This window comes from Pongo pygmaeus, chromosome 3 (assembly GCF_028885625.2).
Source record: "Pongo pygmaeus isolate AG05252 chromosome 3, NHGRI_mPonPyg2-v2.0_pri, whole genome shotgun sequence".
In the NCBI taxonomy this organism is placed as follows: Eukaryota; Metazoa; Chordata; class Mammalia; order Primates; family Hominidae; genus Pongo; species Pongo pygmaeus.
In genome coordinates this window covers 6,567,527-6,590,438 of record NC_072376.2, presented here as the reverse complement: position 1 = coordinate 6,590,438, position 22,912 = coordinate 6,567,527, and the positions used below count along the sequence as shown (strand labels likewise).

Genomic DNA, 22,912 nt, shown 5'->3' with positions numbered 1-22,912 from the left:
CCTGCTGCGGGTGGGAGGAAGGAAAGCAGACTGTTTTGTCCTCTCAGCTTCAGGCTGGGCGGGCTGTGGCTATCATGTGCTTAGCCTGTGCTAAGTGTGTGCTAAGCATGTGGCTCTGGCGGGCACTCAGGCCTCCTGGGTACCAGCTGAGGCCCCACCCCTTCCCACTATGTGGCCCTGAGCTCTCCTGCTGCCTCGGTCATTCACGGGTCTACTGGTAGGACACGGCCCGGGGTTGGTGGAGGAGGAAGGAGGCGAGATTCGGGAGCTTTCCGAGTCGTACCCGCCACTCCGTCTCCGAGCAGCAGCTCTCTCATCTCTACAAGTCTCTACAGCAGTGCTGCCACCACCTTGACCGGGGGGCCCACCCTACTGTGAGGTGGCCCAGCTCCCTGTGAGACTCTGGGGCAGTCATATGCCCTTTCTGTTGACCCCAGTGGGCGGCCAGCCCACACGACTGCTGAATCTGCCAGGCCTGCCAGCCATTGGGGGTAGGGGGATTGCTTTGGCAGCCACAGGGACACAGATGCGCACAGGAGCAGGAGCCCTGGGGAGGAGGTGCACCCCACCAGGAAGCACCCACCAATGCTGACTGAGGCTGCACTGCCAGTCAGAGCTGCTGGGGGAGGGACAAAGAAGGGCCTTCGGGTGTGGGGAAAGCAGGCACCCCAGCTCCTACACTGAGGGCGCCCTGAGCAGAGAGCGAGCCCAGCGGGGGGCACCCAAGACCCATGAGGAATTGGCTGTGGTGTCAAGAGCTCAGCCAGGCCAAGCAGGGCCCTGAGGGTCAGGGAAAGGAGAGGGTGTTGTTGTGAGTGGGGCTCAGCTGTTAGATGGATTGTTTACATTAAAGGCCAGCCAGGAGGTGGAGCAGAGAGAGGAGTAGCCAGGCCACAAGAAGGCTGAGGGACAGGTAGACAGGGAGGGGAGAAAGCCAGGGTGGCCTCCAGGCTTCTGGCTGGGGCTGCTGGGTGGACGGTGGTGGCACAGCCTGAGGTAGGGTTCTGGGGGTGGTTCCCAGCAGGGTCCGAGCTTAGTCTTAGATGGGGGGTACAGGGGGGCCCAGGAGGGGCTGGGGCTCTGATGCAGATGTGGGAGTGTGCCAAGCCCCCGCTGCCCTGGGGACAGGCACGGCAGGAGGTGCTGCTTGGGTCACCTGCCGTTGATTATTTAGGAAGCAGCTTTCAGGGCACCTGTTCTTTATCCTGACCTGGCCCATCTGATTGCTGTGCTCCTGCTGAGCCCCCCACACCACATTGTGAGGACTGGCCACAGGATCTGGTGGGGCTCAGTCTTCTGGGAAATTGGCAGTGTGCCTGTCCTACTTGCGCTCCAAGCCTTGGATGTCACCTCCAGGAAGCCTCCCACTGCAGGTGATGTCTGCAGTCACCTACACAGCCCCAACCCTCACGGGTGGACGTGCTCGTTCTCGCCTGGCCCCGGGCAGGCCGTAGTGAGCTCAGGGGTCCTGCCTCTCAGTTTGGTGCCCTCGGCTACACAGGGCCTGTTAGAAGGGTGCCCTCCCTGCCAGGGCCTCCAGACCACTGTCTGCCCTGTTCCCGCCTCAGAATTCAGCCAGCCCTAGAAAGAGAGGGCCGAGGACCATTCAGCCTGTTCATTCACGAGAACCATTGTCAGTGTCACAGAGGCTGATGGGATGCCTGTGGTGCAGGGTGACCGCAGCTTCCCCATGTGGGGGATGCGCTGGTGGTGCAAGGCCACCACCCTGTGCCCTGTCTCTGGCGCAGGGATGATGACAGCACACAGCACATCCTCTGTTCTTTCCACCTTTCCCTTTGGCACAGCCCCTTGTTGTGGGCGTCACGAGAGGCGCAGGGAGATCGTGGAGGTCAAGGGCTTGCCCAGGACCAGTGAGGGAGGGAGAGGGCAGCAGCACCCTTGGACACGGGAGGATTACATCGTATTTATTTACTACATGCCTAAGATTGCACTCTTAAGAGCGTTTGACATACATCCAAAAATTTTTAAACACTATGGAAGTATGTCTGGATGCATCAGTAATGTGAAAGTGGAAGCCAGCTGCCCTGCTCCCAGCCCACTTTGGGAGAATTTTGTGCATGTTTTGAGCCAGCTGTTTGGGAAGGGAGTTCCCAGCCACTGCCCCTCGGGTGGGTTTGATGTTCTTTGTGTGAGAAGAAGCCTTCTCTCCATCCTTTTCTATTTCTGCAGAATATCTGCTCAATCAGGGAGTTGAGCTTGGCAGTTCAGCTGCTCAGCCAGGCAGGTGCTGTGTCCTGGACTATGCTAGGATTTCAGGAGGAGAGAGGGCAGCTGCAGGCCCTGTTTGCAGTGGCTCCCTCCTGGAATCCCCGTCTGCTTGCTGTGTACTGTCCAGTGTCCTAGTGGAAGCTGGGGGCGAGACAGGTGAGACCCATGGACATAGATGGCATCCACGAAGGCTGGCGGAGCCTGTGGTAGACGATGAATGATGACCCAGGTTCCAGCAAGAAATGGCAGTGGGCTGTGCCGGGAAGGGGCGCATCCTGGAGGAGGCCCTAGGTAGTGCCTGAGAAAGTGAGAGTCATTGACTGATTCCGCGTGGCATCCATGAATCTCTCAAATCCATAAGGCCTGTGCATGACAAATAATTAAAAAGATGAAGGGTGTTCTCCATGGAACCTCACAGAGGGAAGGAGACCTGCCCATGGTATCCAGCTCTGATCACACTGCTATTTTGTGATTGATAGGCACACTTTCAAAGAATGAGTTAGATTCAGGACCCTTTTAGTTGCAAGTGACAAAATCTCAATATAAATTGACACAAGCCAAAAAAGTAGAGGGGCAAGGGATTGATGAGTCCATAGATCTGTAGAGCCTAGAGTAGTTTGCTTCAGGCATGGCTGGATCCAGGGGCTCAGATGATGTCATCAGGAAGTAGTCCCCCGCCCCCAATCCACTCTGCTTTCCTGTGCTGCCTGTCTCTCAGGGCTCTGCCCGCAGGGTGACCCTCCACAGTTCAAGCTGGCATCCATGTGCCAAGATCAGCAGAAGGTGAAAGCCCATTTCCCAGCAGTTCTAGCACAAACCCCGCTGGGCCGTGTCCATCCCTGAACCAGGTGCTGTAGTCGGGGAGATGACCGGGAACTCTGATTGGCCAGGTGGGGGTGCAGGCCTTCTGTGCAGCACAGGGGAGGGGGCAGTGCCACCCAGACCATGAGGACTGAGAGTGGGAGGGGGGTACCCCAAAAGGGGCATCAAGGTGCAGTCATCAGAAAAGCAAGGAACGGAGGTCGAGCACACAGAAAACACGTGTGTTTGATGGTTCTTGGTGGTCCACACTGATGCAGCCGGCTTCTAGGGGTGATGTTTCTGACACCAAGCAGTGAGCATGCTGGGATTTGCCTTTGAGCCCATGAAGCCTCCTGCTTCATGGACTGAGCTAACTGGTCTGCAGGACGAGCCCACCACTGCCACATGGAAGCTGGAATAAGGAAGAGGGTGTGTGTCCATCTCAAAGAGATTCTGGGCTGGGCACAGTGGCTCACACCTGTAATCCCAGCACTTTGGGAGGCTGAGGCAGGCGGATCACCTGAGGTCAGGGGTTCGAGACCAGCCTGGCCAACATGGTGAAACCCTGTCTCTACTAAAAATACAAAAAAAACTCAGTCGGGCATGGTGGTGGCCGTCTGTATTCCCAGCTACTCAGGAGGCTGAGGCAGAAGAATCGTTTGAACCCAAGAGGGAGAGGTTGCGGTGAGCCGAGATTTTGTCATTGCATTCCAGCCTGGGCGATGAGAGCAAAACTCCGTCTCAAAAAAAAAAAATGAAAAAAGAGAGATTCTGTATATTGGTGAGATGTCTTGAAATGTCAGGCTGTGAATAACTTCTGTGAAAAATAAATTATGGACTGGAAGAATCTTTTTAGACCACCATATAGACTTGGACCTTCCATGTTTTGATTTTTTTGAAAAAGGGAAGAATAATATGACTTGTGAACTCAGTCAAGTAAAGAGACTTGAATTCACTAGAGGTGCTGGCATTGTGGTGGGAAGTACAGCAACAGCCCTGGGGTCTCCTGGGGAAGTAGGGAGGGAAGAGAAAGCCTCCTCTTGTGAACAGCAACTTTGGACCACTCACTACAAAGCATCTCTTTTCATCATAAACCATCCTATCAGATTGATGTTAACGATCAGATTGAAGCTGTTTCGGAGCAGTGATGTGACCTGCAGCAGGTCACACAGCACTTTACTGTGGAGCGTGGATCCACACGTGCGTCTGTGTCATTGTGATCGCTCACGCTGCTCTGTGGGCCCATGGCCTTGGTGCCTGCAGGCTCTGTGTCTGCAGTTCCTCTAGGGATAGTGAGTCTGCTGCTGAGCCCGCAGCCAGAAAGCACACTGGGGGGCTGGCAGGGCGACGGCAGCAAGGAGGGAGAACTGTCCTTGATGGATTCAGGGAGCACCAAGGTCTGGGGGCTCTGGGGAGGGTGGGTGTCCAAAAGGGCTGCCCTGCGGGACCTGATGCCATCTCTGAGCAATGTCCTTGAGGACCCCGGCAAGGAAGCAGAGCCCGAAACTCTGTGCAAGAGTTGCGTCCAGGGAGAGTTACATCTGGGGAGAGTTACGTCCAGGGAGAGGGATGTCCAGGGAGAGGGGCATTCAGGGAGAGGGACATTCAGGGAGGGGGGCGTCCAGGGAGAGGGGCCTCCAGGGACAGGGGGATCCAGGGAGGGGGCATCCAGGGAGAGGGGCCTCTAGGGAAGGGTACATCCAGAGAGGTGGGCTTCCAGGGAGGGTGGTGTTCAGGGAAAGCAGCATCGAGGGAGGGGTGTCCAGGGATGGGGGCATCCAGGGAGGGGGGCCTTTGTGTTGGCAAGTTGTCCATCCATAGGGCTGGAGTGTGTGTGCCTCACCACAAGAGCTTGTGAAGAATCCATCTAATTCTTCCCTTCTCCAAACGCATGCCTCACCCACACAGCCTCACCTGCCGCCTGCAACTTTGAGTTGTCCCAGCCTCCCTCTACCCTCCCCAAACTGGATGTGACCCCTCCTCTCTGCCTTTGCACCTGGCCATGTCCCATGCTGTCTCCCACTGGAGTCTTGTCTCCCGCACACCTGGGTCATCTGAAGGCAGTGGCCAGGCAGCATTTGGTGCTGCAGAGCCATTTCAGAGCCTGGCATGGGATGGTTCTGGAAAAGCCCTGGGTGAATTGGACCAGAAAGGCTGGTCCTCAGTGTGGTGTTACTGGGAACCATGCAGCCTGTCCCATTGTCAGCCAGGCTTGGGTGAAACGGGTAAGACTGCATGATGCTTTTGTAAATTCAGATAACTTCTTAGGAAGTAAAATACAGCACAAACTGTAGTTGATGTTTGGACCCTTGGTCTAATAATTCAACTGGAGAATCTGTGCTAGGAAAGTGACTTCCCAAAAGAGAAGTAACGGTTCATGGCACCATTGTAGAAAACAAGAGGTTATTGGAAGCAACCTACAGACCTGATGGAGAGGAGAGGAGAGGCCCAGTAACCTGACTGTGTCTCCTTGACGGTTCTAGGAGCCACCAAAATGGTGAGCTGACTGCAGCGCATCGTGGGAAACCAGAGAACAATCCACTGCTGTGGACTGAAAGTTTGTGTCTCTCCCAGATTCATGTGCTGAGATCCTTACCCCCAGTCCGATGGTGTTAGGAGGTGGGGCCTTTGGAGGTGATGAATCATGAGCGATGGCTTTACGGTGGAGTTAGTGCCCCTATAAAAGAAACCTCAGAGAGCTCCCTTGCCCCTTCCACCCTGTGAGGATGCAGCCAGAAGACCTGAACCAAAAAACAGGCCCTCAGTAGACACGGAGTCTGCAACACTATGATCTTGGACTTCCCAGTCTCCAGAATCGAGAGAAATACATTTCTGATGTTTGTAAGCCACCAGGTTGGTCTATGGTATTAATATTTTTGTTATAACAGCTCGAACAGACTAAGGCATTCACTCTTAAGAAGGAAAAGGTAATATCAAGATGTATATACACTGATTATAGTTTCCAAAAACTGTGTTTTTTGTTGGTACAATCATGGAAAACATGAACTTGATTTGTTGGGGTTCTGGGCTTTGGGTGCAGGTTCTTTGTATTATTTAGGTCATGGGCTGTCAAACTTGAGTCCCTGGATCTTTCTAGAGCCCCAGCTAGAGCAGGCCTAAGCCAAGGGGCGTGATGGTGGGACTTGGCTCTGTGCTCCCCTCCTTCCCATGCCTCCCACCCCGAGGGCTTTGAGTTGCTGTTGAACCACCCCATCCGTGTACAGTTTGCTCATCTTGCTCTGGGGCTGCTTGTGATCGGAAGGCAAACAGTGGCTTTCTGGGCATCTTCCTTGTCTGTGTCTGTGTCTCTCTGTACTCTGGCCTGGATTTGAAAGTGACAAGCAGCAGCAGATCTGAAGACCCTCCTGCCTTGTCCCGTCCATCCTGACAAGCGACAAAGTCTGGCTTTGTGACATTTGTGTTTGTTTCTTCTGTGTTAAAGGGCCTACAAAGGGAGACATGGAAATCCCCTTTGAAGAAGTCCTGGAGAGGGCCAAGGCCGGGGACCCCAAGGCACAGACTGAGGTGAGGACTGCGGTGCCGGCGGGGACTTCGGGACGCGGCCCCCAGCACAACGGGCCTGTCCACGAGCCCCACAGCCCACAGAGAAGTGTTGGTGCCTGAGATCGGGGTCAGGAGCCAGCATGGTGCACTCTACCCCACTTGAGCCCCATGTTGGTAGGGTGCCCATGTTCACTGTGCCAGTTTTCCTCCTGGCACCCCTCTGGGGAGCAGCGCTCATCCCCCTTTTGTCCAGTTCACACCACATCTTGGGCATCACCTCCTCCAGGATGACCTCCTGGCTTCCTGCAGCTACCTGCTCAGTGCCACCCCTCAACATACACTGTGTATGCTGCACACTCTTGTCTCCCTGACTGGCCTTTCACCTGGCTGTTAGCTGTGTGCACGGGGCCCTCAGAGCAGTGACCATTCACTCGGGCATCAGCCAAGGGCTGGGCTTTGTGCCAGTGCTGGGGACGTGATGTGGCCCTCTCTTCATGGGTGACAGGTTAGTGGAAGAAGCAGACCCAAAAAACCCAAGTAGACAAGACACAGAAATACAGTGATTTTGAATTCTGGTGAGGGGAGAAGCCAGCAGAACGCTGAGACGGGAGGTGGCCGGGGGTCCTGTGTCCTCTGTGGAGGCAAGTTCTCACCACCTCACTCTGTCCCCTTGCACAGGGCTCGAGCAAGTGACCACAGTTATCCTGAGCAGTTTCCTGCCCCCTCTTCTCCCTAAAGAGGAGAAAAGCTTCCACGCGAAACCATAAATTAAGAATTTCTGGCCGGGCGCGGTGGCTCACGCCTGTAATTCCAGCACTTTGGGAGGCCGAGGCAGGTGGATCACCTGAGGTCAGGAGTTCGTGACCAGCCTGGCCAACATGGTGAAACTGTGTCTCCACTACAAATACAAAAATTAGCCAGATATGGTGGTGCATGCCTGTAATCCCAGCTACTTGGGAGGCTGAGACAGGAAAATCACTTGAACCCAGGAGGTGGAGGTTGCAGTGAGCCGAGATCGCACCACCGCGCTCCCACCTGGGCGACAGAGCAAGACTCCATCTCAAAAAAAAAAAAAATTTCTTTCCTGACCTCACAGCCATATTGTACTTTAAAGTTCCTCCCACATCCTTTTGCCCAGGCATTTGGAGGCTGGGGGAGCATAGTGAGCCTTTTTATGGGCTCTCTGTGCCCTGCGCCTCACTTTTTCCATCTGTAGGATGAGAAGACTGGATGATTTCAGCAGGGATTCTTTTTGCAAAGGGCCAGATAGTGAATATTCTGGACTCCGCACAATCTCTGCCGTGTTGCTCAGCTTTGCTGTGGAGCACATAAAAGCAGCATGGACAATATATAAATGAGTGGTTATGGTTGTATTTCAATAAAACTTTATTTGCAAAAACAGGCAGTGGGCCAGTGCCAACCCCTGGTTAGCTGGCCTCTCTCCAGCCGTGGCTTTCTGTGGTCCCCTGTTTTGAGAGGTGTAAAGGACCCAGTCATGGTTCTGATTTCCATGCACTGATGGTGAGCCTTGGCAGGCGGGAGCAACTCAAGGAAGAGAACCTGTACCAGTCGGAGCCCGTGACTCCCTCACTGTGTGGATGGGGTGGCCACACCTTCTTCACCGTGTTTTGAGGAGCGAGTGGCCGGAGGCTCAGTAGGGCCTAGCCTAGTGGACATGCCTGGTGTGACCCCATTTCCGCCCTTTCCTTCCTGGCCTGGGTGACAAAGGGAAGTGGGTGAAAGGAGGTGGTAGGCTGGCTGGGAGCGTGGGGTGGGAGAGGGTCTGAGAAGCTGGAGGCTGGCTGGTGTCTGGCTTGCAGGTGGGGAAGCACTACCTGCAGTTGGCTGGCAACACAGATGAAGAACTCAACAGCTGCACCGCTGTGGACTGGCTGGTCCTCGCCGCAAAGCAGGGCCGTCGGGAGGCTGTGAAGCTGCTTCGCCGGTGCTTGGCGGACAGAAAAGGTGGGTCTGCATGAGGCTTAGAACAGCCTCTGGAGGGTCGAGCAGCTTGTAATGCTGCTTGCTAACTGAACAACTAAAATCTTACCAAACCTAATGCTGGTGATGCTGTTGGGAAATTTCAGTTTCTGTTTTGCTGGTGGCCTTGTCATTTTAGACACGGTTTCTGGACCTAACATGGGATATTTAACAGACCAAGCCATTTTCATTCTCTTTGGCTTGTGTTGGTGTCTCCAAGCGGTAACTATACATCCTGCTTCCCTGCTGGGTTCTGATCCAAACTGAGACATCGATCCTGGGTTCAGCTGAGAGGCAGCTTCCCTGAGGCAAAGCTGGAGACTGTGATGTGGCCTGCAGTCAGAGCGGACCATGCCCCTGAGCTAATGTCCATCCAGTCTGGGCGGACCAGCTGAGGGGCTGTGGGCTCACGCAGACCCGGGCAGGTGTGCTCACTTTGGGAGGAGGCAGGCTGACCCTTCATAGATAATCTCTTTCAAACAGAGAGGCAGGGGAGGAAAGGGATGCAGCTCAGGCCATGGGTGGTCAGTTAGGACATTGTCCTATGCAAGGGAAGTGGCTGTCCCTGGTGCCATGGGGCAGCGTGCTTCCCGAAGGTTCCACGCCTCAGGGAAAGATAAAAGTGGGTGTCACAAAGGTATTTTTTATAATGATACCTTTTTTTTCAGATTATAAAAGTATTTTATGCTTATCATAGAAAACTTGGACTATGTAGAAAACATAAAGATATAAATTACTTATAACCTTGAAGCCCAGAAGCAGCTCCCCATATTTTGGTGTATTTCCTTCTGGTTTTTGTTATTGTTGTTTTGTTTGTTTTTTTGAGATGGAGTCTCACTCTGTCGCCCAGGCTGGAGTGCAGTGGTGTGATCTCAGCTCACTGTAACCTCCACCTCCCTGGTTCAAGCAATTCTCCTGCCTCAGCCTTTTGAGTAGCTGAGATTACAGGCGTGCATTACCACACCCAGCTAATTTTTATATTTTTAGTAGAGACGGGGTTTCATCAGGTTGGCCAGGCTGGTCACAAACTCCTGACCTCAGGTGATCCACCCGCCTTGGCCTCCCAAAGCCATGAGAGTACAGGCGTGAGCTGCCGCGCCCAGCTTGTATCGTAATATTTTAAGAGTTACATTTATTATACAGAGTCTTTCTTTGAAAATTAAACTGATGATTTTGAAAAAACTAACAGTGGCATTGTTAGCCAGAATTTCTCACCAACTCGGCCTGCTGATTCCAGAGCAGGTGGAATGACCTGGAGGGGGCTCAGGCGGCCCACACAGCTCACTGTCGGGAGCCAGGGATAGCCCAGAGGCTGCTGGGGCAGAGTGTGCAAGGAGGCCGGTTGGCCCCGTGTTCCCCCAGCTGCACACACCTTCTGATGTGCAGTTGTGCTTTCTGATTTGAAAAGAAATACATGCTCACGTGGAAAATTTGGGAAATGTTCAAAAGGAGAAAATATCCAGACCTCCGTGCCAGTCCTCCTGCCCTCTGCTTGGTTGTGCCTGTGTCCCAGGCCGTTGAGAGTAAAGGGAGGAAGGCAGCTGCTGACCAGCGGTAAAACCTGCTCTCACTCTCCCCACTGTCCAAGCCTTCCTTAGAAGGGGCTGGGCCGTGTGTGAAACAGAGGAAAGCTCTGTGGACACAGGGGTGGCCCTGCCAGTGCACCCAGGCTGGTGACTGCAGTGAGTCCACCCTGGGTTCAAGACAGCTCTGCCTCTTTCTGACTGTGTGACCTTGGTGAGCCAGAGCACAGGCCTGTGCCTCCGTGTCTGCACCTCTGAGAGGGGGATAGCGGCACCTGCTGGGAGGGTGAAATGAGAGCAGGAGGAACAGGAAGAGGCTGCCTTCTTCCCGCCAGCACGTAGGGGGCACTTAGGGGCGTCTAGTGCGAGACCAGCCTGGCCTCCCAGCTGGAGAGTGGGCGTGGCAGGGGCATGGCGCGATGTCCTCTTAGGTCAGGTGTCCATCTATCCTTCCCTGGTAACCAAGTCCTGACACCTTGTATGAGTCTCCCTTGAAAGCCTTCCAGGCAGAGTTGGCGGGATCAGAGCGGCACTGAAAGCTCTAGGCAGGGCACACAAGGCCTTGACCACATCCTGTCCCTCAGGCATCACATCCGAGAATGAACAGGAGGTGAGGCAGCTCTCCTCCGAGACCGACCTGGAGAGGGCTGTGCGCAAGGCAGCCCTGGTCATGTACTGGAAGCTCAACCCCAAGAAGAAGAAGCAGGTGGCCGTGGCGGAGCTGCTGGAGAACGTCGGCCAGGTCAATGAGCACGGTGCGAGGATTCACCCTGGGCGCTAGCCTTCCCACAGGGGCCAGGACCTTCTCTCAGGGGCTGGGTCTTCCCATAGGAGCCAGGACCTTCCCTGTGAGGGCAGGGGCCTTCCTTGTGGGGACCAGGGGACCAGAACCCTCCTGTAGAGACCATGCCCTAGTGGTGAGGTGTGTGGATGGCATTTTGACAGCATCTGCCCTGGCTCAAGTGCTCACTCATTGAACCAGCGGGTATTCTGCCCAGTGCTCTGTGACCACATCTACCAATGGGACGGACTGTGCCCGTCACCAAGTGGGAGCACGCTACAGGGTGCTGAGTTCACCCTAGCAGCTGGAAGTGCAGAGGTGTGGTGGCCCCTGCACTGCCTGCCCTGGGGGCCCTGTGTTCCCCAGAACGTAGGATGCCCCTGGAACTGGCATGCCCTAGGAACAGTGCGCCAGTTTCTGGTGGGCTGCAAGGCACGAGGGGATAGTCAACCTGTCTGACTGTTAATCCACCCTCTCCCCTGCAGATGGAGGGGTGCAGCCAGGCCCTGTGCCCAAGTCCCTGCAGAAGCAGAGGCGGATGCTGGAGCGCCTGGTCAGCAGCGAGTGTGAGTGCAGCCCCTGCCCCATCTCACCCATGCCTCCCAGCCTGCACCTGCAGGGCGACCTCTCCTTCCTGTGCGACCCCATCCTGGCCCTGCTAGGATCTCAGGCAGTCCGTTTGGGGGTCAGTGTTCTGGACGCTGGGAGTGGATCCTGCCCACCTGGAGCACACGCACTGGAGGGCAGGCAGACCCAGGACAGAAACCATGATGTGCCAGTCCCTCTTGGACAGGGAAATACTGGGGGTGGGGACTGGCGGGGGAGTCCTGAGTGGGGAAGGATGAGGAGGGCGTTAGGAGAGGGGGCTCCGGGCAGAGGGAACAGCATGAGCAAAGGCCCAGGAGACCCAGCAGGCTGTAGAAGGGGCTCTGCCCCAGCACAGGCCCTTTGTAGGTCGGCAGGGAACGGAGCGGGCAGAGCCTAGGCGGGGGGATAGAGTCTCTGGGGCACACTGAGCTGGGGGTGCCTCTGGGATGTTTGTGGTCAAAGAATGAGAAAAGACTTCACATCCTCCACGTGCAGCTGGCCAGCCTCAGTCTTCCATCCACATGGGGTAGACTCTGCAGTCTGAGGCACTGGGAGCTCCTGTCCTGGAGAAGATAGGCTAGGGGTTCGGGGGCTCAGTATCAATGCGGGGATGGGCCAAGACCCAGGTCTGCCACAGACTCTTGTGACACGGGCAGGTCTCATTTTTCTTTCTGGGTGTCAGTTTCCCCTTCTGAACAGCAAGATGATCAGACGAGGGGACTGAAGGACCTCGCCCGTCCTAGGAGCCTCTGTGGCACGTAGGGCAGAGTACAGGTGGGAGCACAGATCCCACCTTCCCGCTGGGCCCGTGAGGAAGCCGTCCAGAGGGTGTGGTCAGAGCCCTTGCTTCTGCGTGGGTGGACATGGGTGCATACGCTGCTGTTTTCCTGCTCCATTTGGGGGAGACAAAGAAACACCTCACATGCAAATGGGAAGAAATCTGTGACTCTCGGAAGCCCGAGGACCAGAGAGGCTGTGACAGTGTCCTGCCGCTGAGGTGGCATGGTGCCTGCTGTCCTGAAGTGAGGCGCCTCTGGGCAGGAGCAGCCCAGCCTGGGTCTCCATCCTGGGGGGCACTGCAGGCAGAGTTTGAACCCCAACCTCACTTCCCAGTCCCACAGGGGTTTGTGATGAGCCGGGCACACCTGCTGCTGGGCCCAGTCGCTGTTGCTGGGAGTGAGTTAGGAGTCAGCGCCGCCAGCCTGTGGTCCCCTCCACCAGGCCCTCAGGGACAGGGCCCCAGCACCTCCATTGTTTCCCCTCCATCAGAACGTTCCCATCAGGCATCATCTGTTTCTCTGCCCGCTTTTCCAACAGAACTCCCAGAAAGGGGCGTCTGTCGTCCCCTTCTCTCGTCCCCCGTCCTTTGCTCTCAGGCCTTTCCCACATTATTCCACCAAAGCGGCTCGTCTAGGCCATCAGTGACCCCCTTGCTTGGTCACTTCTTGTCCTTGTCTGACTTGATCCGTCAGTGGCGTGGGCAGAGATGACTGCTCTTCTCCTTCGAGCCCTCTCCCCAACCAGGCCCGGGGTCCTTGATGGCACACTGGCTGCTCCTTCTTGGGGTCCCTAGACTGATGTCCTGTCTCTCAGGACAGGATATCCTGCCCACGGTATTCGTCCCTATGAGGACAGGGGCCTTCCTTGTGGGGACCAGGGTCTTCCCATAGGGACTGTGCCCTGGTAGGGAGATGTATGGGTGGCGTTGGTGACCACTCTCGTGTGTCAGACGCCGTCCTCAACCCGCAAGCACCCTGCCCGCCCAGGCTGCATCCAGCCCGTGCTCCTTCCACATCTCCTGTATCTGGCTGTCCCATGGTCAGCTCACAGCTCGGTCTACAGTGAGCTGCTGAGGCCTGTGCCACCTGCCACCTATGTGGGCCCCCCCAAGGCTGCCTCATCTCTCTTTGCTGCCGCTACATCTGGGTGCTGCCCCGACTCCTCTCCTCTTGCACACACAGCTGATCCATTAGGAGGTCTGTCAGCGCCCACTATCGTGGCTGCCATCTTGGATGCAGCCTGTCTCCTCCCTAGGGTTTCTGCAGCACCCTGGCTTGTCTCCCTCTGCCCTGCCCGAGCATGGTCCTTTCTTTCCCATCCTTCCCATGGAGGCCCTCCTGGTCACCATCTCACCACGGCAGCTGGGGTCCTTCAGGGGCCTCATTCCCTCCTAGGGGATCATGTTGGATAGAGGGGTCAGTGGGCATGTAGCTCTCGTGGATCATGTTGGATGGAGGGATCAGTGGGCACGTAGCAGGCTCTTGGTGGAAGATGTTGGATGGAGGGGTAAGTCGGCCCATGGCAGGACGCATGTTGAATGGACGGGTTAGCAGGCATGTAGGAGGCCCATGGCAGACACATGTTGGATGGAGGTGTTAGCAGGCATGTAGGAGGCCCATGGCAGACACATGTTGGATGGAGGTGTTTGTTAGCAGGCATGTAGGAGGCCCATGGCAGACACATGTTGGATGGAGGTGTTAGCAGGCATGTAGGAGGCCCATGGCAGACACATGTTGGATGGAGGTGTTTTGTTAGCAGGCATGTAGGAGGCCCATGGCAGACACACGTTGGATGGAGGTGTTTGTTAGCAGGCATGTAGGAGGCCCATGGCAGACACATGTTGGATGGAGGTGTTTGTTAGCAGGCATGTAGGAGGCCCATGGCAGACACATGTTGGATGGAGGTGTTAGCAGGCATGTAGGAGGCCCATGGCAGACACATGTTGGATGGAGGTGTTAGCAGGCATGTAGGAGGCCCATGGCAGACACATGTTGGATGGAGGTGTTAGCAGGCACATAGTAGGTGTGTGGCAGATCATGTTGGATGGAGCGGTTAGCAGGTGCACAGTAGGCCCTGGGTGGATCATGTTGAATGGAGGGGTTGGGGGCGCAGATCATGTTGGATGGCGCAGTTGGCAGGGTGCTGGCCTACAGGGCGGCTTGTCACCTGTGCTGTGAGAAGCCCCATGCTGGCTGGAAGAGGAGGGCGTCAGCATGCACTGGAGATGCAGGTTGTAAGGCTTGGCAGGTAAACTGGGTGAAAGGTGTGGGTGAGTGGCCCCAGGCATGAGGAGCTAGGCAGAGGACACTTAGGGTGGGGGACAGCACACCCAGGGGCCGGGGGCCAGGAGTGGAGGCTGGTACTCGGCAAACCTGCCCCCTTCCTCCTCACCCAGCCTGGTCCTCAACCCTCAGGCCGCCCAGGGAAGGGTTTCCTCCACCTGAACCCACTCAGCTCCTTTCTTAGCTTGGCCCCACGCCACCGTCCCCAGCCCATTGCTCTGTGTGAGGGCGGCAGTGGGGCTGCAGTGTGGGGCGCCCATGCTGTTTTCTCTCATGCTTCAGCCAAGAACTACATCGCGCTGGATGACTTTGTGGAGATCACTAAGAAGTATGCCAAGGGCGTCATCCCCAGCAGCCTGTTCCTGCAGGATGACGAAGATGATGACGAGCTGGCGGGGAAGAGCCCTGAGGACCTGCCGCTGCGCCTGAAAGTGAGTAACCAAGACCCTGGTCAGGCCGGAGCCTGCCTCCCAGGGACTTGTGCACCTCAGGCGGGGCACCTTCCAGGAAGTTGCAGGTGGGGAGGTTCTCGCCTAACACAGAGTGTCTTACAGCCATGCCGCTGGTACCTTTGGGGCATCATCTATCCTCATAAGGATGTGCCCTCGGGAGAGAGGCCTTTCTTTTCTGCGCTGTCAGGCTCAGAAACCAGGGTCAGTGTTGGGCAGGAGTGCTGGGATGGCAAGCAAGGGGCCCTCGGGTCTTTCTGTGCAGAGTGTAGGGGGCAGTGGGGCGGGCTGGACGCCGACTTCCATCTAGACTTCATCACTTAGCGGATTTCTCCATGTATGGTCCAGAGTGGAGGCCAGTGCCTTGAAGATGCCTTCCCTGAAAACAAAGTGCCGTGTCCGTCAGGCCAGGGAGGACGTGCAGAGGCGCCTACTGTCCCTGGATCTGCAAGGGCTCAGGGAGTGAGGCCAGTGTGGGAGCGTGGTGGGTGGCACTTGTGCAGGGTGCCATTGGGCACACCTGGAGGACATGAGCAGCTTGGGCGGCAGGAGGAAAGCGGGGAGCAGGAAGCCCAGCAGTGCGGCCCCTACTCCTGGCCTGACAGCTTGTTTTCTTGGCCATGTGGCCCTATGGCCTCTCACAGAGTTGCCCACGGTTCAGCTCGCATGGTTGAATTAGATGTGTGCCTGTCTCACTCTGCAGAGAACACCAGGATTTCCAGAAGCTTGGCCTCCTGACCCAGTATCCCCAAGCTGAGGCCAGCACAAGGGGCCCCAGCAGATGATTGTCACAGAGGCTGCGGGCAGTATCATGCAGACACCCTGGGGTTCTGTCTTCTGAACTGACTGAGAACCTGGAGGAACTGCCCTCAGTGTATTCAGATGGGCACGTGAGTCAGGGCCAAGACCAGGAGATGGTTGGGCCACCAGCTGTCAGGCAGGCAGTAGGCTGAAAGGTCACCATCTTCCAGCCAGGGAGAGGGTCAGAGTAGGCCCGCCCTCCAGTGGGGAAGAGCAGGAACGCAGGTGCTGCAGGAGCAGCTTCAGCCCAAAGAGCAGCAGGCACAGCAGCCCTGCTCCAGGGACTCGGAGCCAGACGGGTCTGTGTGTGAGCCCCCTGAGTGCCCAGAGCTGCGAGTCCTTTAGCGTGGCAGGTGGAAGATTCTGCTCCTCCCACTTGGGACAGGCTGTATGTCCAGGGTCTGACACCGACCGCTCTGCAGAGGTTCTGAGACATGGGCCAGGATGGCCAAGAACTTGAACCAAGGGAGCACATGGTCTTTACTGATGGTCTGCTCAGAGCTGGCACTGGGCGAGCATATTCACAGATTGGGTGCCATCATCTCCTTACAGGAGATGAGGAAGCTGGGGTGCTGGCATGGTTTTGGCAAAGACACTCCCGAAATGAGAGAGAGGGTCACAGGTGAAAGAGTTAACTTGGAGAAGACCCTTGGGTCAGGCAGCCATGGCCCAGGTGTCGCAGTTTATGCCATCTGGTGTAAGTACTATTATAATAATGCCTCCTTGCGTATGCATCCTGTTCGGAAAATTATGTCACCTAGTTATGGATGGTGAGTCCAGTGTTGTGTAGCATCTAAAAGTCCTATTTATTTATGTTACTTAAATGACAGGGTCTCGTTCTGTTGCTCAGGCTGGAGTACAGTGGCACGGTCACAGCTCACTGCAGCCTCAACATGCCAGACTCAAGTGAGCCTCCCACCTCAGCCTCCCAAATAGCTGGACTACAGGCATGTGCCACCACACCCAGCTGATTTTTTGAAAACATTTTGTAGCGATGGGGGTCTCACTATTGTTATCTACGCTGGTCTCAAACTCCTGGGTCAAGTGAGCCTCCCACTTTGGCCTCCCAAACTGCTGGGATTCAGGCGTGAGACACTGTGTCCAGTCTGAAAGTCCTTTTTAGAAGGGAGAGATTTAAACTGTTTTGACAAGAAGTAAACAAGACTCTGTTTCCCTTCAGTTTTTGATGCTGTCAGAGCACTTTGATTCCTTTGCAGTTTGTCTTCTTAGAAGTCTCTTTTGAGGGAGGTAATGAATTGTCACAAGCATCTCCCAGGGCTGAGAGCTGTCCCAGCTTTTAGTAGCCTTTTGTAGAATAAGGAGAGGTCTTCACTCAAAGTGAAAATGACAGACGCCTCTTTGTGAGCCAGCCTTACTCCCACAAAGAATGTTCCAGACTCCACACAGTTCTCTTCTGGAGCCTGGAGGTGCAAGCTGTCATCGTAGATAAAATCCTATGAAAACAAACTTAATATCTTAAAATCCTAACATTTTTAACGTTACATAATTGGAAGATCCGACACGGGAACATTTTTGCCCACAGGTTTGAGCAGAATCTCGTCTTGGCTCCCTTCCCCAGCCTGCCTTCTTCACGGGTCCGCTCGGCCACCCGTGTGGTGACGCTGCTGCCTGGTTTCTCGTGGCAGCAGAAGGGCCGATCACTACAGGCCCAAACAGAGAGCTCTGCAGTGTTCTATTCATAGAGGCAGACTCCTCACTCATATTTTTAAAATTTCCTTCTTTTTCCATCTCAGGAGTTGAATTTGTTTGGACCTTCTCTGCAGAAAAGGAGGCTGAACTTTTTAATCCCATGTCAGAGGAAGGTCTTGGGTGGACATTGCAGGGAGCAGAAATTGGGGCTTTAAAAAGGGGATCGTTCCCTGGTCATTGAGTTCAGGTGGGGGACCAGCCCCTCCACACTGTCCGAGCAGAGGCTAGATGCCATCCAACGTAATGTTCTAGAATATTCCTTGTCTTTTAAAGGCCCTCTCAACCAGGCGGTTGTGTGTGTTCCTCTAGGCAAAAGAATGTGCATGGCTTTGAGTAAGACAGGATTTCAGATTTTTTACCAAGGCCACCCCCTTGCTACCCTGGCGGTTGTACGTGAGACAGTGGTAGTGAGCAGTGGCGGCCCGGGCCACCTTTAGTTGTGCTGCTGTTAGCAAGGCCCCCACACAGGGATTAACTGAGCAGCCTGCCAGCTGACGTACATGTTGACTCATGTGTAGCTGTTGATTTTAGCCAGCTGGCCTGGCGTCATACTACAGGGGTTCGCCCCAAACAAACCCTGGAGTAGGCTGGTTTTCATAAATGCCCTCTGGCTCTCTGGCAAGCATTGGAAATGCCCTCAAATCCTGTAGTGCCTGGTCTTCCCTGGCCATCTCCTGGCAGTGTGAGCGCCTCTCTGCTTGTGTAGAAGGTTGTTGACCCCAGAGAGCTGGGGGAGCTGTTAGCTGCGTTAATCGTTTATTTGCTTGTTATAAAACAGAGATTAAGTGGACTGTCACAAATATATATGAAGCAGCAGAGCTGTTCCCCCACACGTGTAGACGTGCATGCACACACTCCTGAACACTTGTTTCCTCCATGAGCCTACCCCTCTCATCTGTAGAAGATTGTGTGATGTGCATGCACGCACTCCTAAACACTTCAGTTTCTTCCATGAGCCTGTCCCTCTCATCTGTGGAAGACTCAGTTTTCCAGTTGTTTCCAGGTGTCCTGGTCCTGCAGAGCTGACAGCCAAGGCTGTTGGCAGATGAGGGCCACATTCTGGTGTTGTCACCTAGTTGCCATTCACCTGGGATCCCTCCTTGGCCTTCTGGTGGGCCAGGTGGAGAGAACCTACCCCAGGGGATTTGTGGGGTCTGGTGCTGGCCCGAGGCCCTGAGCTGATGGGGTGTGGCTGCCACTTCTTGTCTGTTGGTACTGCAGCCTGGCTGTGTCATATAGCCCCTCAGTGGGCTCTGGACACGCAGCCAGACTTCCCTACCCCCATGTGGGGCCGCCCCCTAGGCGTCCACTTCCTGGTGTTGGTCCAGGCCCCTGGCACTTCTGAAGATGCACAGACCCTGCTTTGTATGCCACGCCATGCTGCGTGAGCACTGGCACCATGGCCACTTTCTCCCCCATCCCCTCCAGTCCCTCTGCCTGGCTGCCCCGTGTTCTGGCAGGGCTCAAGGCCTCTGAGTTCTGCACAGACCAGGAAGGCATCGGGGCCGGCCCTGGGTGGCAGCACTGCTTCACCCCATCCCGAGGCTGCTCCCAGCATGCCTCCCTCAGCCCTCTGCTCCTCTTGGCTGTGGTGAAGGCCAAGAACTCTCTGACCTTAGCGCTGCATGCAGAGCAGGGGAGCAGGACCCACAGGTTGGGGGAAGGCAGCCTTTGGCCGTGACTGTGGGATCGTGCGCCTATTATAAGCACTATGGGGGGCGGGGGTGTGCTGGTGTTTATGTGTAGGTGCAGACGTGTAGGGTAGGTGTTCATATGTGTACATGTGTAGGGGTGGGTGTGCATGTGTGAGAGTGCACGTGTGGGGGTGGGTGTGCCCTTGAGTGTGCAGGGGTGGGTGTGCACGTGTGCACGTGTGAATGTGTGAATGTGTGTAGGGGTGGGTTGCGTGTGTGTGAGTGTGCACGTGTGTGTAGGGGCGGAAGGTGGCCTGGCAGCTGCTTCTCAGGGACTCCTGCCATAGGGAAGGCAGCTCACCCGGCCGCCCCGTGCAGCTGAACGGTGTCTTTGCTGGGAGAGTGGTGCTGGTCCCTCTGCCTGTGTCTGCACTGAACTCCTTCCCTAATGCTTGCTCTGCCGCCGCTCCCGGGACTACCTGCGGCTTCCCCTCCTTGTAAGGATTGCCATTTCCCTTCATGGAGGCTCAGGGAGGTGACGGCCTTGCTGCAGTGCAGAGCTGGGTCACAAAACCAGCTCCCAGACAGGCATCTCAGGGCTCTGTCATCTCTTCATGTGGGTGACCCTGAGGGGAGGGAAGTGGGGAGCCCCTGGGTCCCTCCAGGTGCTGGAGGTCTTGCAGGGAGAGAAGCACGCATGCATCTAGTCACGCTGGTAGGTGGGGGGCAGAAGGGGGCTCCAGGCCCAGAAGAGGGAGGGCCCACAGGGACCACGAGCGTGGGGAGGGCCACCTGGAGAAGGGTGGAAGGGAGGACCACTAGGATGGGGCTGGTGATGGGAAAACACAGGGGTGCGTGTTCCCTTTGCCCAGAGGCAGGGTGGTCAGAGGGAGGCCTGAAATGGCAGCAGTGGGGGTCCTGTCCAAGCCTGGTCCCCACGTACCATCTTTCCTCCAGGTGGTCAAGTACCCCCTGCACGCTATCATGGAGATCAAGGAGTACCTGATTGACATGGCCTCCAGGGCGGGCATGCACTGGCTGTCCACCATCATCCCCACGCACCACATCAACGCCCTCATCTTCTTCTTCATCATCAGCAACCTCACCATCGACTTCTTCGCCTTCTTCATCCCGTTGGTCATCTTCTACCTGTCCTTCATCTCCATGGTGATCTGCACCCTCAAGGTGTTCCAGGACAGCAAGGCCTGGGAGAACTTCCGCACCCTCACTGACCTGCTGCTGCGCTTCGAACCCAACCTGGATGTGGAGCAGGCCGAGGTCAACTTCGGCTGGAACCACCTGGAGCCCTATGCCCACTTCCTGCTCTCTGTTGTCTTCGTCATCTTCTCCTTCCCCATCGCCAGCAAGGACTGCATCCCCTGCTCGGAGCTGGCTGTCATCGCCGGCTTCTTTACTGTGACCAGCTACCTGAGCCTGAGCACCCACGCAGAGCCCTACACGCGCAGGGCCCTGGCCACCGAGGTCACTGCTGGCCTGCTGTCACTGCTGCCCTCCATGCCCCTGAATTGGCCCTACCTGAAGTTCCTTGGCCAGACCTTCATCACCATGCCTGTCGGCCACCTGGTCGTCCTCAACGTCAGCGTCCCTTGCCTGCTGTACGTCTACCTGCTCTATCTCTTCTTCCGCATGGCGCAGCTGAGGAATTTCAAGGGGACCTACTGTTACCTGGTGCCCTACCTGGTGTGCTTCATGTGGTGTGAGCTCTCGGTGGTCATCCTGTTGGAGTCCACCGGCCTGGGGCTGCTCCGCGCCTCCATCGGCTACTTCCTCTTCCTCTTTGCCCTCCCCATCCTGGTGGCCGGCCTGGCCCTGGTGGGCGTGCTGCAGTTTGCCCGGTGGTTCATGTCTCTGGAGCTCACCAAGATCGCAGTCACCATGGCGGTCTGTAGTGTGCCCCTGCTGTTGCGCTGGTGGACCAAGGCCAGCTTCTCTGTGGTGGGGATGGTGAAGTCCCTGACGCGGAGCTCCATGGTCAAGCTCATCCTGGTGTGGCTCACGGCCATCGTGCTGTTCTGCTGGTTCTATGTGTACCGCTCAGAGGGCATGAAGGTCTACAACTCCACACTGACCTGGCAGCAGTATGGTGTGCTGTGCGGGCCACGCGCCTGGAAGGAGACCAACATGGCGCGCACCCAGATCCTCTGCAGCCACCTGGAGGGCCACAGGGTCACGTGGACCGGCCGCTTCAAGTACGTCCGCGTGACTGACATCGACAACAGCGCCGAGTCTGCCATCAACATGCTCCCGTTCTTCATCGGCGACTGGATGCGCTGCCTCTACGGCGAGGCCTACCCCGCCTGCAGCCCTGGCAACACCTCCACAGCTGAGGAGGAGCTCTGTCGCCTTAAGCTGCTGGCCAAGCACCCCTGCCACATCAAGAAATTTGACCGCTACAAGTTTGAGATCACCGTGGGCATGCCATTCAGCAGCGGCGCCGAGGGCTCGCGCAGCCGCGAGGAGGACGACGTCACCAAGGACATCGTGCTGCGGGCCAGCAGCGAGTTCAAGAGTGTGCTGCTCAGCCTGCGCCAGGGCAGCCTCATTGAGTTCAGCACCATCCTGGAGGGCCGCCTGGGCAGCAAGTGGCCTGTCTTCGAGCTCAAGGCCATCAGCTGCCTCAACTGCATGGCCCAGCTCTCGCCCGCCAGGCGGCACGTGAAGATCGAGCACGACTGGCGCAGCACCGTGCATGGCGCCGTGAAGTTCGCCTTCGACTTCTTCTTCTTCCCGTTCCTGTCGGCGGCCTGAGGATGGTCTGCCACGAGGAGCTTCCAGTGCATGTTGCCATGAGGCCCTTCCCCAGTGTGGCCCCAGCCCCACAGGCATCCACCAGTGCCGTCTGTGCCCACGTGTGCAGACCGTGGCTGCAGAGACCTTGTGTCCATGTGTAGATTGCGTGGACCCTGACAAAGGGGAGACTGCTGTGTAGCTCTGTCCACTGTGAATACCAAGTGTGTTGGGAATTGCATGCCATCTCCACCCCGAGCCCGACCTTTCCGAGTGACGTGGGTGTGCCAGGCTAGACTAGGAGGTTCCCGTGTCTCAAAAAGCACTACAGATGAGATTCCCTCTCCTCCCCCACCTTCAAGCACCCTGTTGCCTCTTTCTTTTGTGTTAGATTTGTTTAAAGAACCAAATAAGCATCTGTGTAACCTCCACAGTAGCATTTCTTATTTCTTTGGTCACTGCTAAACCTTAGTAGCTCTTCCCCTTTCCTGGGGGATGTGCACAGCAGCTTGAGCCTGTCACGTGGTCAAGGCCCGGCCCCATCAGAGGCTGGGGGAGGCAGCACACTGGCAGTGTGTCACACTGAGCTCAGCACCACAGGCTGCCTCCTGACCCTCCTGTCCAGCAGGTAGGTGGTGAATGTGTGAAGGTCTTGCCTGAATCCATCAGGACTTGAGAAACAGAGAACCCTGTGGGGGCGGTGGGGGAGGTCCCTGCCAGTGCTTAGAAGAGCCTGACTGTGCTTAGTGCTGTGGAGCAGAAAGCCAGGGTCCTGAGTGGCTGAAATAAAAACCTCTGGTGGAACCTGCAGTGCTTTCCTTCCTTTCTTTACTGAAAACAAGTCTTTCTTGTACGTGCGTGAGAATCAGCAGAGCCTGCACTCCTGTTGAATGAAATGCAAGTGCAATTTGAGTTATAAAAGAGCAAGGTTGACGTTTCAGTTGACGGCTTCCTGCCAAAGCCAGACCCTGGCTTCACCTCCAGCTGGAGGGGCCCCTGGGGCATCTGCCATAACTGTGGGGTGGCCTGGGCATGGGCTGCCTGTGCAGAGACACCTGTGCTGAAGGTGACCATGGAGTGTCAGCCCAGCCATCCTCAGATC

General features: G+C 56.2%; 1 protein-coding gene across 2 annotated transcripts in view; it reads left to right on the top strand.

Moving 5' to 3' along the window:
- WFS1 (wolframin ER transmembrane glycoprotein) overlaps nt 1-22,620 on the top strand; it is a 33,511-nt gene extending 10,891 nt beyond the window's left edge. For both annotated transcript variants that reach the window (XM_054484759.2, XM_054484758.2), the window contains exons 3-8: nt 6,473-6,555; nt 8,355-8,499; nt 10,622-10,792; nt 11,304-11,384; nt 14,751-14,899; nt 20,020-22,620. In XM_054484759.2, the coding sequence (XP_054340734.1) occupies nt 6,473-6,555; nt 8,355-8,499; nt 10,622-10,792; nt 11,304-11,384; nt 14,751-14,899; nt 20,020-21,831 (2,441 nt within the window). In that variant the 3' untranslated portion in view covers nt 21,832-22,620. The remainder of the gene's footprint in view (nt 1-6,472; nt 6,556-8,354; nt 8,500-10,621; nt 10,793-11,303; nt 11,385-14,750; nt 14,900-20,019) is intronic.
- The last annotated feature ends 292 nt before the right edge of the window (nt 22,621-22,912 follow it).